The sequence below is a fragment of the Aethalodelphis obliquidens genome, unplaced genomic scaffold (genome assembly GCF_003676395.1).
Source record: "Aethalodelphis obliquidens isolate GAN/ISIS:26980383/991018 unplaced genomic scaffold, ASM367639v1 scaffold50, whole genome shotgun sequence".
Taxonomy (NCBI): domain Eukaryota; kingdom Metazoa; phylum Chordata; class Mammalia; order Artiodactyla; family Delphinidae; genus Aethalodelphis; species Aethalodelphis obliquidens.
In genome coordinates this window covers 12,285,701-12,305,129 of record NW_020837994.1, presented here as the reverse complement: position 1 = coordinate 12,305,129, position 19,429 = coordinate 12,285,701, and the positions used below count along the sequence as shown (strand labels likewise).

The following is a 19,429-nucleotide window of genomic DNA, read 5'->3' as shown; positions in this document are numbered from 1 at the left end:
CACACTCACACACACACTATCCGGAGTCTGTAAATAGTGCACTCTTGGGGGAGTTTGAGCAGCTATTGTCCCAGCTGTAAGGATAAAGTTATGCAATTTTTTTTTTCCCTCAATTGCAAAGCAACTAGAAAGCAGATTTAAATTGAAATCCATCCTTTCTGACTCGCAATCAGTGTTTTTCCCACTCTAACACACCTCTCTGACTAGGGATGGCAGGAGGTTAGGTTAGTAGATGTTATAGCCTCAGGAGTGAATTATACATTGACAGTATATGAGGAATGATATAAATCCAAATGATATAAAAATACAATGAATATTTTCTTATTTTGTATGAAATTAGTATTAATCTGTATGAAGTATTAGAAGTTTGTGAATAGCACTTGACTTAAGATTGACTTTTAGCATTTAATAGGCCTCTAACCATCTAGAATTTGTTGATAAGAAGCAATATCTATGGTGCTGTGTTGTATACGGTAAGGTATATCATCTCTTAAGGATTTTGGTAAAACATTTGTATGTATGTATTTTATAGAGGTTCTTTGTAATGACTAACATTTAGGGCTGGTGATGTGATTCACTACTTAGATAAACTGCTGCTTTTGACATTTCTTTACATTTCTAACCTTTTTAATTAATCCTTAAACACTGTCAAGGTTTTTAAATTTTTTAAAATTTTAACCATTCATTGATGTTTTATTAAAATATATAATGATGTTACACTACCAACTCTTTCTATTACTGTTTGCTTTTTTTCTGTGGTAGACATTATGCAATGCAACCCTGTTTATGGGATGCACTGTTGATGCTACTGATAGATTTTATGTTTTGATGACACTTGTAATCGATAAACTATTATGTAAGTAAGGTGATGATGCCAAAGACTAAATTTCCCGTGTCAACCTTGATAGTGTTTTAGTATAGATGTTCTTCCATTAGATACTGGAAATACAAGGGATTTTAAGTAGTTAATGAATGTTCATGTGAACTAAAATGCTCTCTATGTATTTTCTGTTGTGTAAGTACTTGTTCTAATCCAGTGTTATTGCATTATGTAATTGTTCTCCCTGGGAAAAACAGAATGGCATGCATTTTCCACAATACGTAAGTGACCAAAAACTAGCCTTTTTTGCAATAAATTGGCATGCTGTTAACCAATGCTGTAGCAGAATCTCATAACCTTCTAGCTATTACTTGTTTTCACATTCAGATTTTCAATGTGCCAAAAATTCTTCCTAGCATCTACTGATTTTGTGGGTTTGTTGCAGAATTGATTCTGATGGTGGCATGGGAAATACAAATTTTTTTTTCTTGCTTAATATTCTGCCATTTGCTGCCAGATGGCTGGGTGTCTGTGTCTGTATCTGTGCTGCCACTATGCACTTGATGACTTCTGAATGAAGGGAAATGTTGATTGTGGTAATGTTGAAAATAACAATTGCATGAAATCTTACAGGCTTCTGCTGAACTTGGCAGTTTGTCTACTGCTCTCGCAGCTCTTGGTTTTTAAGTAGGGAGAGACCAATAAGTCCTACATGCTCACCCAAATACTAAACTTTTAACTGTTCACTTTAGTTATGCTTCATTTAACTTCTCCATGTGTATGTTCAAATTGCCATATAATTTGTTATTTTTCATGTTTTAGCAGTGTTATTGGTCTTTCACCTGTATTCAGCTTCTTCAGTTTTTATTATAAGATAACACACACAGGGAATGTTGTTAAGACAGCAGATATGTCTAAAATGATTCTGTGCTGAGATTGTCTATTTTGAGTTAAAGTGTGAGGAGGAAGGGACCTTAAACACCTTAGTGGTAGATGGCTCTTTTAGGACTTAAAGCATAAACAGACTTAAAAATGTATTGCTCTTCCAAATTGGTGCTTTGCAGAAGATAGTTTAAATAATTTATGAAATAAATTAGAAGGAATACTAGTATACATGCTCTATGTAAGAACTTGTGCTTCTTAGAAATAGTCATACTCCATAGTGGTTTGAAATCTTTGGAGTTATTTGAAAAGAGTGAATGAGGTCCTTAGAAACTAATTTTTTGGAAGATCAGATTGTTCATGGATTTGGGATCTTTACATTTTATTTTGCTCAAAAAATGAAGTACCTAGGAAAACATTCAGTAATGCTACTTTTCTAGGCAAACATTTTTTATGTTAGTGATAGACTTTAAATTTAGAACTTTGAGTATTTTTAAAAATCTGAATATTTTTAAAGCTTGTAAAAGCACAATGAAATCTTAGATCACTGTTGTATCTAACTTTAAATGGTATTTTTTCTTTCTGATAATTCTTCTTTTCCGCTAATTTCAAGACACTTTTTTTCATTGAGCTTTAATTGACACAATTATTAACGAACACAAATGTCATATTTAATCACAGCTGTCTTAGCAATTCTTTTTAGTGGAACTACAGCTATTAATTCCTTGAACTCCGTTGACATACATGAGTTATACTTCCTTGTTTGTTTTTTCTTTCATCATGTCAGGCACCCCCTGTAATGGCCTATCCTGCTACTACACCAACAGGCATGATAGGATATGGAATCGTAAGTATTCTTCCCAACACAGCTTTTTGAAAATAGATTGACTCACATTTAACATGAATTTATTTCGCAGCTTAACTGAAAAAAGAACTTAGTGCCACATATATCCTTAATGCCTAACACAGAACCTTGCACCATAGCATAGGTTTCATAAGTATTTCTAGAATAGTCATTATACAACAGATACTATTTATTAATGTTCACTGTATTTACTTGGCTTATTTTTCCTCTCATAAGTTTGTTAGGCATTTTATACTTCATTATGAACTCATTTAAACATTAATGTTAACTCCAAGTCTTCGTTGCTGTGATCTTACATTAATACCAGTGAGGTCTTATAACCTGAATACCACTCTAGAGGAAGGGGGGAATTAATATTTCTTGAATTGTGTAGGGGTAAATTTAGTTTAGTAAAGGCCACAGAAATTTTCCTATGACATGATTGGGATAGTACAGAAACAGTCCTTAAACCTTTAAGCTGCCCACAACCCACATTCTAGACTGCCCTTACTCTCCCAACTCTCTTTAATACATAGACTCACATAAATAAGAAATGAAGGTAGTGGCTTCAGCCCACCACACACTTGGCGGAACTGTTGCTGTTGGGAGGCAGCACTGCATCCGTTGGTATTGCTACTGTGGCTGCTTCTGCTACTTCTTTATTTATTATACATCTGTAGCTCTTTTCCTGCATATGAAGGAGCTTCACAGCTTTTGGATTAGTAGTCATTACATTAAAAAGGTGTCTGCACAAAAAACTCAAAATGAATCTCACTACAAATAGGAGTCATCCTAAAAGGTTAAATAGAACTTGCAGAAAGGTAAGGTTTTAGAATATAGCATTTTAACCAAAATAATATGGTGGTCAATGTGTACTTTATTTTGTCACTTACGTTAATTATATACCATGGAGTGGTAATTTTTAAAGAGATGGTTGGTTGAGAGTTTCAATTATTTAAGAATGAACTAACCTCTTTGTGTGTAATTTAAGCCTCTTGGTTTTCCCTAAAAACGTCTGAAATAAAATGAAAGAACCATTGGGTTCTTTCAATTGGGAGTAAACTTCTTCAAACAATCAACTATTTTCCCTTGTGCTTATTTGCATAATGGCATAAGAACTTGATTTGATACACAAAGGCAGTTTTCTTTGAAATGTCTTAGCCATTTTATAGTTTCAAGTTTCCCATGTCTAAAGCTGGCAAATTTGGAAATTTTTTTGGTCTAAATTATTTTGTCTGTTTATCGTAGTTTGAATTTTGCAACTCATGTAGAAAAAGTTGAGCTTTTTTGCAAACTTTAAAAGATGAGCACATTAAAGACTTTCCATATAAAAAAAAAATACTCCTAAAAATTTGTAGATGGGGCTTCCCTGGTGGCGCAGTGGTTGAGAGTCCGCCTGCCGATGCAGGGGACATGGATTCGTGCCCGGTCCGGGAGGATCCCACATGCCGCGGAGCGGCTGGGCCCGTGGGCCGTGGCCGCTGGGCCTGCACGTCCGGAGCCTGTGCTCTGCAACGGGAGAGGCCACAGCAGTGAGAGGCCCGCGTACAGCAAAAAAAAAAAAAATTTGTAGCTGTCAGTCTTATTTGCATTTACAGGTATTTTCCCTTTGAGTTACTGCAAAAGTACTAGTACTGTTCATCCCTGTCATCCTTCTTGTTTACTTACTCATAATAAGGAAAATGTGAGTTAACATCCTTTAACTTGACATTTTTTGTTTTTTTAGCCTCCTCAAATGGGAAGTGTACCTGTAATGACACAACCAACCTTAATATACAGCCAGCCTGTCATGAGACCACCAAACCCTTTTGGCCCTGTATCAGGAGCACAGGTACTAATTAACATGCTACACGTAACTGTTTTAATGTGCTTGATGTGGAAGAAATATAATAGCAAAAAATCCTTTTATACAACTTGAGAAGCAGGTTATTAGCATTTTTTCCCCTTCATTGTGGATGTTATTTTCTTCGCATATCTTTCTCATCTAAGAGTTTGTAGGAATATTGATTATTTAGAAAGAAAGGATAAGCAGATTACAAATATTAAAGATGGAAAATTCTTGATAACTTACAGTTGGTGGGTCCAGAGGATGGTTTTTCTGAGGTTAAGGAACCTTTTTTCTGATGATGATTCTGACATGCTCTCCTTTGTGGGCCTTAGAAACCTTGAACTCAGAACTCAGTGCCTTGGCTTGAATGGTGCTACAATAAAGGTGTTGCCTTTGAGATATTTGTGAAACTTGACGAGTCTTCAAAAGTTGTGAATGCTGTTTTTTCATTAGATAACTTCCTGCTGCTAAAGATCATATTTAAAAGCAACCCCTCCAAAAGGACAAAAAAGCTTGAAATGCCATGCTGACCTAATGTCTTCACAGGAAAGACTTTCCTCTTCAAATGTTTCTAAGGCCTTCTTCCAGTTCAAGAAAATTCACCTAAATATTCACTCTTTCTTTTTCATCTCGTTGTTAGCATCAGGGGAATCTGTTTTTTCTGAAAAAAGCTTCTCATTGTGGTTAGGAGAGGAGATATGAAGTTTCTCTGTTATTTACTTCTCTGGCAGCATACTATGGAATGAGATCCTTGTAAAGTGATAGGACAGCTTGTCCTTCTGTATCTGTGGCTGTGCTCATATCATTTAACAGTTAGAAATAATGACATGTGATTGTTAAAGTACACCTTCCTTGGCTTCCGATGCCAACTGATTGGTTACTTTATGTGTTTAATGCTATTTGAAAACATTCATGGGAGCATTTGGTAATGGACTTATTCCTTTTCCACTTGAATGGATATAAGTATTACACTTGCCAGTGCATACAGTGTTACATGGCCAAAATTATTTGTATTGATCCAGTTGAAGCTTTTGTCTCAGAAACAGAAACAGAAAACAGAATATATTGTTACCTTAACCTTGGATGCTGCCTGACAGTCTCCAAGCACTTTCACATACATTATCTCATCTTATTCTCAAAATAATCTTTAAGGTAGATGGGCCTAGGATCACTATTGTCATCATCCTTTATCTTTATAGATAAAGAAAGTTGAGACTTGGAAAGGTTCTTCAACTAAATAAGTGGTGAAATGCAACTTAGCTCCCAGAATCCTTGATTCCTGGTCGAGTGCTCATTTGTGCCACACTGCCTCTCTACTAGTGCAACTCAGCCCCTGTGGCCACTACAGTAGTACTGTCTTCCTTTTGTCAGCAACGAAGCACTCTGCTAATTCCTTGCGTTTACTGTTATATTATAAACTATATTTATGTATTTGGGATATAACTACTGTAGTTGTCAAGAGCATCCTATACAATTTTGGATAATACTTTTAACCTTGAAACACTTTATATGAGGGTTTTTTTTTTAATATGGTAAAAAAAAAATCTTAGTAAAATCTACCTTTAAAAAAATTGCTGGCCTCCTGGCATGTTTTCTTAACACAGATTTTATATCCTGTTTCCTTTTGAAATCCATGTAACTTTCACTGAAACACCAAAAAAAGTGCAAGAATTTCCAAGTTCTTTAAATGAAAGAGTGATAGAACTGCCTTTTTCTAATTATACCAGAAGAGAAGAGAATGAGAACATTAAGGTAATAAGTTTCTAGTTGAGAAATCAAATTTGAAGCGAGTACTTAATTTTAAATATTACTGATTGAGAAAAGCCTGTGAAGGAAGGAAATTGATAACTAGGAAAAGAAAATCAGGTGGCAGTAAAGTGGCTCAAAGAGGCTTTGGTCTTCTCCTTATGCAGTTATTTGAATCAGTTGAAAGTCAGAATCTTAAATTTTATGTTACTTTTAATTCCTTTTATCCCTTTGTTTTCCATATGTCTTGTCATAAAGTCCCACTAATTGTTCCTCTGCTATTATTAGCTCCACCCTTTTTGCAGTCTATATCCTTTGCCCAGATTGGAACTTTTCTTGCCTTTCTAATTTAATCCATTTTGTAGATACTGGAGTAAACTTTTATAGGCAGCATTTGTATCATCTCCATATTCAAAAATCTGAGGAGACAAATCTAACATAACTGAAATGTAAGGCTTTCCTTCTGTCATAAAAACTACCTCACAAAATCTCCCTCTTTGTAAGAATAATAATGAATAAACAGAATATTCAATTCCCATGCCTTTATAACTCTCGATAAGTATCCAGTGTTCTGCTGCTGTTTGTCTTTTCCAGAAGTCCTTTGTCTGTCATAAAGTGCGTTTACTCTTTACTCAATCTTAGTCATGTCTTGTCCCTTTTCAGTTCTTCTGAGATCTGAAGTTCTTTTCCTTATTCTGCATTATTTTTCTTTATAGAACTTACCACTACTTGACATCTGTTTGTCCATCAGTCTATCCATTTGTCCGTTCATCCATCCATCCATCTGATCCCATATTAGATTGTAACCCTCATAGAGGCAGGCTTAGATGTGGCTTGTTTACTTCTGTGTTCATGGTTCCTAAAACAGTGCCTGATTCATGATAGTTTTTGAACATTATTTGTCAAACAAGTGAATTTGGTTGAAAACTTACCTTTACCATTTCGTAACTTACTCTGCTTCTCATTGGTATAGCTTTTTACTTACTTATAACCATTGTAATAATTTATAGCAGTGTTCAAAATTGGTTTAATTTATGCTAATAGACCATAAGTTAAAATGTTAGATGACTGTCACCTGAAGAATGAAGACACCTTTAATTTCATGATTGAATATTTTTAATCATTTAAAAATTAAACGATTTATCTTTGAAGTAGGAAAGATTTTCTCATGCTTTAGTATTTTAATGATTCTTAGCCAGTCCCTTGCATTAACTTTGTCCATCCAATGGTAGTAGTAACCAAAGTAATTTTTCTTAATGAATTACCTTTTAATTGTTCTCTCATTGTTTTGCTCTTTTTTTCAATAAAAATTCCTTGAGGCAGAGACGTCTCTTTGTACATTGTAAAGTAAATGATAGTTTAAATGTAAGTCAAATGCCATCAAAATAGAATCTTTTAATCAAATCCCAGTTCTCCAGCTCTTATCAAAAATCTTTTCCTATTCCTTGAAGTATTTCTTTTGGGAGCCATTACTTACCAAAGGTGTAACTTGTAGCTCCTGGTCTCTTGCCTACTTACCATTGAACCAAGCTAATATTCTTGAGAGTACCTCAACCCTCCCACATATATTTATCATATTACCATCAGTGAGGTATTTCAAACAATGTGTTGTGTGTTCTGAATTATATCTAGATTACTCTTAGTGCTGTGTTAGGGCCTGCTAGTGAGAAAGTAGCTAATACCTTCCACATGACTGTTAGCTCAGACTTTTTGTTCTTTAGGAAATGGTCTTCAGAATAGCTTTAATCTAATAGACTACACTGTAGTGTTGAAATTATGCCTCCCTATACACCTATACACTTCTTCTGTTCTGTTCCCATCCCATTTTTTGTGCTGGCTTATTCTGTATTTTTTAAGATATTTTAACACAACTATTAGATGCTTAAAGATGGGTATTACGTTCTTGTGTTCCATGCCTAACATTGTAGCTTTTTTTTTTTTTTAATGTTTTACATGAGTGCATCTTTCTAGGTGTTTGACTACATGGAAAACACTAGATACCTTTGGTTAATGCTTTTTTTTCCTCTTCTGTGCTTCCTCACACTATTTGATTGCCTGTTACCGGTTACTAATGTGTTCATTAACTTGGGGAGAGTGGGGACTCTTAATGCCCTCTCGCTCATGCTTTGTATAAATCTTACTGGTACTTACTGGTATATAAATTGAAATATCCATTGCTGGTCAATATTTTATAAACTCATTCTGCGTTGCAGTATGCAGCTATTATGTTACTAAGCATGAAGACAATTAACCTAGTTAGTTTTGCTTTTTTTAAGTTACTGTGACGTGAGCTAACATTCTCTTAATGAATGTTTATAAGACAGTTTAGATGTTGAAGATTTTTGAGGGGGAGGGTTGTGTTTATTATGTTCTTATCACTTATTTATATGAGAAACTCAAAATGATCCCTTATCTGTTTTCCCAAAAGCAATATGAAAACCATAGTAGAGTGTTACATTTGGGGATTTATTTTTTAAAATAAGCATATTAAAAGTTTTATTGTTTTCTTGGTTGGTATTGGGGGGCTTTGAGGGTTTTTTTTAATGGAGGCTGTGGTTAAAGATGTAAAATGGCTGCTGGGTTTTTTTTGTATTGGCCAAATTTAAGTAAGTATGACATCAGTTAAGTGTCTGAAAGGACACAATGGCTAGTTGTGAGTGCTTTTTACCGATGTAAATGGGGGCACTGTTGGCTTTGGATATTGGAATAATTCAAGTCTTACCAAAAAAAAAAAAAGCCTTTTAATGACTTTCCTGTGTATAAGAACTAATAGCTCTCTTTGCTTTTAGGCTTAGTTTAGTTTTGTTTGTTTGTTTGTTTGTTTGTTTGTTTGTTTACTTTCTTGGTATGTTAACTGTGGGTGTTGGCAGTGCCTCTCTGTCAGCTGATCTGCCCAGCTGCATTTCTGTGAAAGCCTTTTTCCTTGTCAGCAGTGTGTTGTGCTCATTCATCCTTGCTTAGTAGAAGAGCTCAGGAGGGGATTTACTTTGGGAATTGGGATTTAGGACCATCGGTGAGAATGTTTCTGGAGTCCCGTCTGCTTACCATTATTGTTAATAAGACAACATGTACGACCAGGCCTTTTCACTGGATTTTTGCTGAGAACATTTTTTCTAAAAGGTGGAAATCTAATTCTTGTTTTAAACAAAACTTAGAACATATTCATAAAATCTTGGGTGACTGTGAAGTTCTTCAAGATCCTCATGATGAACATCAGTGATTGTGTACGGCACTGTGAATATAGAAAGCACACAGGTATATTGACTGTCTAACATTTACTAGAGAAGTCCTTTTTAAAAAATTATTTCTCGACTCTTAAACTTTTTTCTGTACATTAAAATATAGCCATGAATTCTAGCTGAGTTGAGCTTGAGATAGCAGGTTTTAGAGAGAAAGCAAAGCACCAGCCTTGGAGTCAGCAGATCTGCTTTCGAGTCTGTTATTAGTGTCCTGGGGCTGCTGTAACAAAGTGTACCACAAACTCGATTTCTTAAAAATTTCTCTCTGTGAGAGAATTTAATCTCTCACAGTTCTGGAGTCTTAAGGTCCGAAAACAAGGTGTCAGTAGGGCCACGCTCCTCCTGAATTCTCTAGAGGAGGATCCTTCCTTGCCGCTTCCAGCTTTTGGTAGCCCCAGTCATTCCTTGACTTAGAGCTGCAGCACTTCAGTCTCTGCCTCTTTCACATGGCATCCTCCTTGTGTCTCTGTCTTCACATGGCCTTTCCCTCTTTTTACAAAGACATCAGTCATTGGACTAGGGCCCACCCTAATGACCTTGTCGTAACTTGATTACAACTGCAGAAACCCTATTTCCAAATAAGGTCACATTCATAAATACATTCATAGGGGTCAGGGCTTCAGCGTATCTTTTTAGGGGATACAGTTCAACAGACTCTCAGCTCGACTCCTCACTTAACCGGGTGTTTCAGAGAAAATTGTCTACGTAACTTTGATGAGCCTCAGTTTCTTTATATATAGAATGGTGATTTTTACCTTGTGTACTTTATAAGTTTGTTGAAAGGTCCAAATGAAAATATTTGTAATTGACTTAGGAATATGGATGTTTATGTTTTTTTATTGATGATTATAAGGAACCTTTTTTGTCTTTAGAAGAAAATGTTACAAGGTTGCCCTATTTTCAGAAATGGTTTCTATTCCATGAGGTGTCCCTATTCCCAACTTCTGATTTATAATAATACAGTTTATATTTCTTCCCATGTGTTACAAATTATCTTTATTGTAAATATAATAATTCATACTTCATTATTTTGAAACCTTAATCATGACTCACTATTATCTGATGACATCAGATAAACTCATAGAGAACCACAGGCTAGGGTAGTCACTGTGGTGTGGGGATGGGGCGGGCTGGGTGAGCACGGTCTGCATTAGGGCCTGAATCATCCACATGAGGTGTAGACGCTGGACATTGTTTACAGGAACCTGACACACCGCTCTTGAGGACTCTGTCAGCAGCACCTGAATTGGCTCAGTATTTGTGGAGGTGGTGTTACCCTAAAGGACCAAGCTTTATTTTATAGTAATTAAAATCTTTATTTGGTCCAATTTAATACAGTTTATAAGTCTCTTTTTGTGGGGAGGGGCAAACCTCTTTTGAAAATGTCTAAGTCTAAGGAACTCTGTCTTAGACGTTTTTAGTGGAAGCCCAATAGATAAATCAGGTAAAAGCAGGTAGCCTCAAGCTCATATATGGAACACAGTTTGGAAATTTTTTTTAACCAAACAAAAGTGCCATATTTTCAATAAACAGCAAATAAGTGGTGCATTGTAGGCACATGTAATTATTATTTTGTCTCCTTATGTACCAGTTGACATAAACGTTACAGCTTTTCATTTTCTTTGGTTTTCAAGGAGTAAGAGTCTAATATGAATGAGCAGTGAACATTTTATTCAAATAAGCTGAGCCAGTTTTCATGATTTCCATCCATCAAATGGAACTTTAAACAGACTTCTCTTACCCTTGCAAATACTTCTGATATACAGAAATGTTGTTTATTTTTGGCTTAGGTCAGTTAATAGTATTTCCTCCCATGAGTTTAGGAAATCTTCTGATCTATTTCCCTCTCTCCAATTTGGTCTTCTTTAACTCTTTGTCGGTTTAGGTTGCCATAATTCTAAGGAGATGACTTAGATGCCATTTTGGAATAATGTCACTCCTATGTTAATAGTTCTAAGTTACGTGGACTCTAGCAGTAGAGAGGTTTAGAAACAACACATTCAAAGAGAAATCCTCTTAGGTCACTGTTTGGTGCCCCTAAGACAAGATGAAGTAGTGCTTTGAAGGTGACAGGAGTAAGGTTGGCGTAACTTTGTGATGTTATTGATGGGCAGAAGCCCAAGATGGGTTGTGTTAAGCATAAACCCAAGAAGCAGTTATCAAAAGGCACTAGACTCAACGTACAGGACAGGCCCTCTACCTTATGCAGTGGAGAAAGGAGTCCTCTCTTTTAGCTATACTTCACAGAGGCAGCTGAGAATAGCATTATCTTTAGTATAAAATTTTGGAATGCAGCACTATATGTTTATATTCCTGTGCATCTGGATTCAGTGGTCTGGCCGTGGTCTAACATTATTCAAAAACAACATACCTTTCTGTGCTCAGTTTTATATCTGACATCTCTGTGAAATCATATTAGGTAGGGCTGAGGTTTCTAAAATGTTTCCATTGCACAGCAATATCAGGAAAATATTCTTTAAGCATGTACCCTCAGTGTATTTATATTTATATATCCCTACAACAATATGTACATTAAATAACATGTAAAAATAGACATTTTAAAAGGGTAAAAATTAATAGGGAAGTTCTAATACTTCTAATATCCGACTTTGGTGACATTTTTATACAGAGCTTGTTTTATCACCAAAAAACATTTTAATTTAGCATGTTATAGAATGCTTATAATATGTGTAAGTCACTGCTAGTTGCTGAACAAGAGACAGGGAGAATATGTTTCTTACATCTGAGGAGCCTAAAGGTGAGTATAATATGGAAGCACAAGTGACTGGTTGATGGTAAAATAAGAACTATTATAATAAGAGCAACACAGACAAGACAGAGTGGCTCCTATTATGTAAGACTAGATGAGCATTTGATTGTAGGTGGTAAGGAAGGTTGAACTAATATTTGAGTGACTAACATATGCCAGGGTGCTTTTTGTATATTTTAATCCTCAAGACAGCCATTAACGGGGATGTGGGTATTGGGTCTTGATATTCTTAACCTCATTTTACAAAAGAGCCAGGATTAGATTCCTTTCCATAAAACTGTGCTCTCTCATCCCAGGCAAAGGAAATACGCCCATTTTTTCCTAAGATGTTAACTTTGCTTCTTCAAGAAAGACAAAATGAGTCTTTACAGCATTGCTATTTGCTATCCAGGCTTTTGGATACAAATTCAAATGTAAAGATGTGGCACCTTGCTTCTTCGCTAAGAATTTTAAGCACAGCCAAGTTTGTCCTTAAATACCCAGTCTTTTATTCTCCCGTAAGCTTTCAATTGCACTAGGTTCACTTTCTGAGACTGATGCTATTTTCCTGTTCTAACATGAAATTTTCTTTCTTTGGTGTTGAATGGGAGTAGAATGAAGGAGTAACCATTTTTATTTATGATCTTTAGTGTGCTGATAGAATTCTTTTTTAAAAATTCCTTTATTCTCTGTATGTTTGCTTTTTTATAAAGTTAACTTACGATTTCTGTACTCTTGTCTTTACTATACTAAACACACACTACAGCCAAAAAAAAATCTTTGCTCTGGAGATAAAAACAAAGATTTTTGGTAACATTAGATTCTTTTTTTTTCTATTTCAACATATTTTTTTTAAAGGTTGATTAGAGTGGCGGGAGTGGGTGAAGGAATGTCAGCTGAGAGTTGCCATCATCAATTACTTGTACATTTTAGTATTTTTATTTATCTGCGGCTCTTCTTTCACTGCTTCTCAGTATTTCATTTTCCTATAAAATGAGAAGACTTTAAGTATGTCTGTATTAGACTAGTGAGACTGACTGCTTTGTTTAAATGGCATATTTAGTTGTGAGGTAGGTCGATTTAATTTGAACAAACTGATAGCTGTACTAATTTTTTAGTTCTGTGGGAATTTTGGTATAGAGAATGTTACTTGAAATAAATGAGTGAAAGTCTTTTTCTTTTGTTTGGTGTGTGTGTGTGTGTTGGCATATTTGTAGTAGAATTTTACTGGAATGGTCAGTTACAATTTGTCTTACGCTGGCTTGTAAAATATGGTGATATTGTAATTAATGATGGTCATTGGATTTTTTCTTTTTTTAAATTCCTTATCCTCCAGTACGTAGCAACCCTACGTGTTCTTTAATCTACTCCCAAGAATTATAAGTAAAGGAGGGTTAACTTGACTTTCTCAGGCTCTTTAAATCCTGCTGCTTCTCACCCACCAGGATCCTGTTACTCCTTTGTGTACTTTGTTCTTCCTTCTTTCCTTGAGCATTAACTGGGCGATTGCAGTATATTTCCTTTCCTTCTGCTTCCTTATTTACTCGCTGAGCTGACTACCTTCTCACCAGTGCAAGATGTGCCTATGCTTCGGTACAGGTGCCAGGAAGGGGTGGGGCCCGCTGGTGAAGGGCTGCTCCATGGCTCAGTCCTTGGCACTCGCTGCAGTCAGCCAGTCCAGTCTGGGCCAAGGTTTCATCTGCTTGAAATGGATGTTGATGATATGAAACTTACTGCAGGGATATTAAGTCTTGTTTTCTCATGTTTTAATTTAGCTACATATTTTTTATAGGTATAAGACATATGTATATGTTTGTTTTGCCAATTTAACAGAATAGTAGAAGTATTAGTTAGAAACTAGCACTTCTTCCCTCAAGGAAAATTGATCCTCTTCAACATTGTTTTTGAGCCTCCAGGACTTTTCTCCAGCAGTATGCTCACATATGGAAAAGAACAGAATTCTGGTGCTCCCTTTGACCATATTCTTCAGGGACATTTTCCCCTGAGACTGTCAGGTCTTCAGACTGCTGCCCTCATGAAAATTTGATTTAAGAAGATGTTTCAGTGTGGGGCTCTCATGGGAGACTGTTGATTTTGGATGCTTAGCTATCTGCAGTAAGCAGGGGGGTTTTGTTGTTGTTTTTTAACTTCAAATGAAAAAGAAAATCTGTTTTGGAGAAAAACCCAGTTAATCTTAAACTCCCTCCAGCTCAGGGATCACTTTACTTAAAATCATTTCGCTTCTGAATGGTCATCCTGGTTGGTCTGAAAGGTGAGGAGGAAATGTCTTTCTAATAAGTTGCACCTTATTCTGTCTCAGCACGTATGATACTTGAATCTCCAAACCCAGACCTGCTGTCCTGTCCTCCCATCTGTAGCTGCTTGTGTAATTCCATCAACTTTTCCATTGTCTCTTCCCATTGTCTTTGAACATTTATTTCTGAGAACAAGGTATGGATTAAGAAAATGACTCAACCACTAATATAACTGAAGATGATTTCTAAACCTGTAAATTAATCTTGGCATCCAAAACAACAAATTGCACATACTTGTGGTGTAATATTTGTTGAAAACTCATTGGCTCTTCATTCTTTATAGTGCTTTTCTTAAGAAAATAAAAAGGTAGAAATGAGATCACTTTGACCCAGCAAAGACAGATTTTGAGCCTTGAAATCCTTTATAGGAATTCGAATGTTGAGGTATGAATTGAAACTGTTTCTACTTAGTCTTAACTTTGATTTAATGCTCAGTTGAACATTCCTGTTCATGCCTCTGCAATCTGATGCAGGAGGAGGAAAAAATTAAAAGTTTGTTCCAAACTAAAATGGCTTATATTTGGTTTAAAATACTCTTAAAGTAGGCTCGGTGAAGGAGATACATGTATGAAATGAACATCTTGGTACTTTAGGGTTACTAAAGATATGTTATGGAGTTCAACAGTCTGCTTGCCTTACTGTATATTCAAATTAAACAACAGGAGCAAATTCCAAGAATCAAGTGAATGTATTCTAACAGGAAGCTGAACCAAAGATCTTAAGTATTCCATGTATTCAGGGCAGTATGCGGGTAGTTGGACCAGATAACCTCTAAGCTCCTTCTACCTCCCAAAGTATAAGCATCAGCTGTGACATGTCCAGATAAACAGGCAGGAGACAACTCCATGTCAAAAAAGTGTAAACACTGAGAACAGGACTTTCCACCTCTTACGAGGAAGGAAGGAAAGGGTATTGCAGCTAGATGTGTTGGGTCTGGACTGAGGTCAGATTTGACACACCGTTTGACAGACAGCCTGGACACAGGAAGCCATCTTCTGTGGCTCACAATTAGGCTGTGGTTCCCGTCCTCCCCTCTCCCCCACACACATAAAATAAAAGTCTTAACCATGGGTCAGCTTATTTCAACCTTTTTGGGTAAAAGACTTTATTCCTTTGGAATTCAGAAACAAGAATTTGTTTTCTGAAAAACACATGCCATTGGATACCCTTTTAACTAGACGTGTGACTGAAACTTTTGTTTAAATAATTCCACCTTCTGCAAGGGCTGCCATTATATTTATTAAAGTTGACAAAACAAAAACCACTTCTTCTTTCATTACATTTTCTGCTTTCATGTTCTGTCATTCTGAGATCTTTTTTTCTTTCCCTCTCTCTGTCTTCTTTTCCCCCAGCTGTCGGCAGCATCCAGCCCCTCCAGTCACAGTCCTCACAGAGCTTCAGGAAAGGACCCTTTTGCAGAGCTCTCTTTGGAGGATTTCTTATAAATCACTTTAGGTATTGCTGCTTGTTGGGGGAGATGGGGACTTAAATATCAATACTTTTAAAAATTACCAAACATTAAGCACAATTTACTCTTCTCCTCTGTTTCTTTAAAGGACTCTAGGTTCCCTCTCTTTCTCCTCCTCCTCTGTTCTTTAGGTGAAGAATAGATCAAGACAGGGCATAAGGACAAAGAACTTTTGGAAAATATCTTTAACATTATTAGAAGATGTGAAATCAAGAGACCATCTCACATATGTACATATAAGCATCCACTGTGCACAGCAGATGGATGAGCTCAAACACCAGCCGTTAAAAACTGGGTGTTTTATTCAGTCTTAAAAGATTTATAGAGAACAACACAATTTTACACACTGGATTCAAGCTTTATTAGGAGCATCTTTAGTTTTAACATAATGGCCAGGATTCATTGTGAAGAATTCATTTTAACAATTTCTTTAAAGGGTTATATTTTTATGTATGCCTTTTTCATTTTAAAATAGTAGTATTTTCCAAGAAAACAGCTTATATATATTTTTTAAATTAAAGGCAAGTGAATACTTAGTGCCCTTTTTGATAGAAAGATTCTGCTTTTGAATCCACACTGCCTCTTTTCCTGGAAGACAATGTCATTTGTTCTTCTTGATGCCGTAGCCCCCAGTGTAGATACACCTTCTGGATCTTTGAGAGTTTGTACTCTTCTGATTTGACAACAGTTTATTAGCACATCATTTCAGTAATGTCTTTGGATGAGCAGTTTAAAGGATAAAGATATCATGAGTGAAATATCTGAGTGACTAGTTGACACCCTATTGAAAAGTATTCTTTTGTAGATCTTTCAGATTTTGATTTATATCAGAAATTTTTAATAAATATTACTGTTGCCTTAATTATCTCTGATTTTATTATAATATTTGGAAATAATATTTCAAATTTTGCTTGTTGCCTAAATGAGATTTTTATGTGGAATATTTGTGTTCATGGAGAGATTTTCTGAACTTGTCATGGAAAAATCATTCGTCTTCTTTCTTCCCATATCCCTTGGTTTTTTAGTAATTAGAAAGATATTTGGAAGTTCCTGTAGTTATGCTTCAAATATTGAGTTCTGGCTCATGATAAGCTGATAATACTGACTTCGTTTTGTAATCAGGGTTTGTGATAAGCATGCCATGAACACTTCCAGGCAAGTTGAATAGTAAGAGGCACAAAGCATTTTTACTTATGAGAAGATACCCTACAATGCAGTGAATTAACTTACACTCTTTTTTTTCCCCCAGATACAGTTTATGTAACTAGATGGAAGAGAATGGAATTATTCCAAAAAGACAAGTGCTCAAGCAGCAAATACTTACTTCCAGCAAAATCCAAACTGCTGTCTCTTAAACTCTCATTAGAATGCTACAGTAACCCAATGAAGGCCCATGAAGGAAATTGGGACTAGTCGATAGGAGAACGTATCAATACAGTTTATAAAGCCAAGAATTGCCATGAATTCAGACTGTCTTTTTGGTGACTAATTCTTCAGTTCTTTCATCTCCTGTTAATACCCATAATCAGTAACCTACCAAGAAAAGCCCTTATCTGGAAAGAGTGAAATTTGTATTTGGAAAAGCTGCCTGGAGAGAAGAGCTGTGTCCTTTACTGTAATGCAACAGGACTCTTTTGGGGGGATCAAATCATAATTCTTAATTATGCAGTATCTTTCTTTTCTCCAGTCCTCACAGATACAGAAACAGTAACTAAAATTAACTTTTCTTTTTAAAAAATTATATATTCAGTTTGCAGTAGACATTCCTTAAGTATTTGTATTTATTTATGATTATCAATTTACGTAACATTAATATTGTATCAAACCTCCTTATGAAAATGAGTATGGATGTACACAGTATGTTTGATTTTTATCCATAAGAATGAATCTGATTCAGAATGCTTTTCAGCTGACATACAGAGCACTAAATATTTTAAGGCAAGTCCATAGGTCTGAATCGCTTAAGAATTCTCAGTTTCTATGGGATTTAGGGAAGCATTATAAATGCATTAATCCTTATAGTCAATTCTGTGCCTAGGATTTTGCAAGGGAACAGTTCACAGAACTGGGAAAAGCACTACATTTTAAATTCAGCATTAGTGCATTGGGAAGGGACTTTACTGCTTTGTGCTTGGCATGTCATTATTTTCCATTTGACATTAGGGCCTTTCCAAAATGAATGTGAGGAATTGCTTTCACTTCAAGACTTTCCTTCTTTTCAGTAAAACTCTAGGAGGTGTTATGGGGGGAGGGGAGGGGACAAAATCCTTGAACCTTTTATTTGGCTCATGCCATGTTATGATCATGTACCTTTTAAATAAGGGGAAATAGTATCTTTAAAGTTAATGTCTAGCCAAGAGTTTAGTTAACGAAGAATTAAGCTGCACTGTTGATCGGTGCTTTGTGTAAATACATCTTAACATTTGGGTTGAGAGGGGCCTTAAGAAGGACAGTTTGTTGTAGGAAAGCAATTCTGTACATGAGTTAAGCATACTTGTTGCATTGTCTCTGCAGATTCTATTTTTGTTTACAATATTAAAATGTATGTTAGCAAAAATGGGTGGATTTTCAAATAAAATGCAGCTTCCACAAAACTTTTGTTATGGTATTCTGGTCTGAGGCACATTTACTTTTTTTCTCTTTTCTTTATCATTGGTATTATTATTTTTTGCTAATAAAAGTATACCCAAGTGATTATATTTGATGATTTAATAAAATGTAAAATTTATTTCTCTTTTAACTTAACTTCCAAGAAGCTTGATCTTGGTACTTTTGTTACCTTCTAGAAACTGAACTACTTATTAAAACTGTTCATTTTTGTCTTTTGATCAGACGCCTTCGGTCAGGTAAGTTTAAGGGAGAAAATGCTTTGAATTTGACCTATTGATGCATGTGATTATGTCTGCCAAAGAAACCTCTGACTGTATCGTGTTTCATGTTGAATAGTAAGTAGGATCCAGAGTACATGATAGAGGGACTAAAAGCTTTGCATTGATAAATGTCTGCATACTATTTGCCATGGTTGGAAAACATAGTCTTTAACTAATATACATTGTTAATTTTACCACTTTTTAAGTTTCACTATTATTAAACCATTTTCATACAGACTGGAAAATGTACTTTTGTAAGTTAACTTCCTTAACATCATCACAGATTTTGATTTGTCTCTCCTGGTGGTGTTTGAGTGGATGTTATATTTGAGGTCTATGGCTTGTTCCTTTTATACTACTTTTTTTTTTTTCCCAACATATTCAAGTTTGTGAAATCCTTCATAAACATTTCCATCTTATTGTTCAAACTTTTGGGCTTGTTGGATTAGTATTATCCACATTTTACCCATTTTACAGATTGGAATAAGGAACTTGCTCAGGTTGACAAGCTAACAGACATTGGAATCAGGTCTTTGCTTCATGGTCCATTGTTCTGTCTGTGCATAAACTGAAAAGGGAATTATTTCCCTCTGTGGCCAAGCCTGATGACCACTGTCTATTCTCAGATGGTCTTCTCCTATGAAGCATACTTCCCACCTCCTGCAAAA

The 19,429-nt window shown here is 35.6% G+C and overlaps 1 protein-coding gene across 21 annotated transcripts in view; it reads left to right on the top strand.

Moving 5' to 3' along the window:
* Positions 1-18,998, top strand: part of PICALM (phosphatidylinositol binding clathrin assembly protein) — a 106,372-nt gene extending 87,374 nt beyond the window's left edge. For 7 of the 21 annotated variants that reach the window (XM_027083582.1, XM_027083603.1, XM_027083581.1 and 4 more), the window contains 5 exons: positions 1,078-1,101; positions 2,490-2,549; positions 4,273-4,377; positions 15,776-15,878; positions 17,141-18,998. In XM_027083582.1, coding sequence (XP_026939383.1) covers positions 1,078-1,101; positions 2,490-2,549; positions 4,273-4,377; positions 15,776-15,868 — 282 coding nt within the window. In that variant the 3' untranslated portion in view covers positions 15,869-15,878; positions 17,141-18,998. The remainder of the gene's footprint in view (positions 1-1,077; positions 1,102-2,489; positions 2,550-4,272; positions 4,378-15,775; positions 15,879-17,140) is intronic. The other 14 variants (XM_027083586.1, XM_027083585.1, XM_027083584.1 and 11 more) reach the window with 5 other exon arrangements.
* Positions 18,999-19,429: the final 431 nt, after the last annotated feature.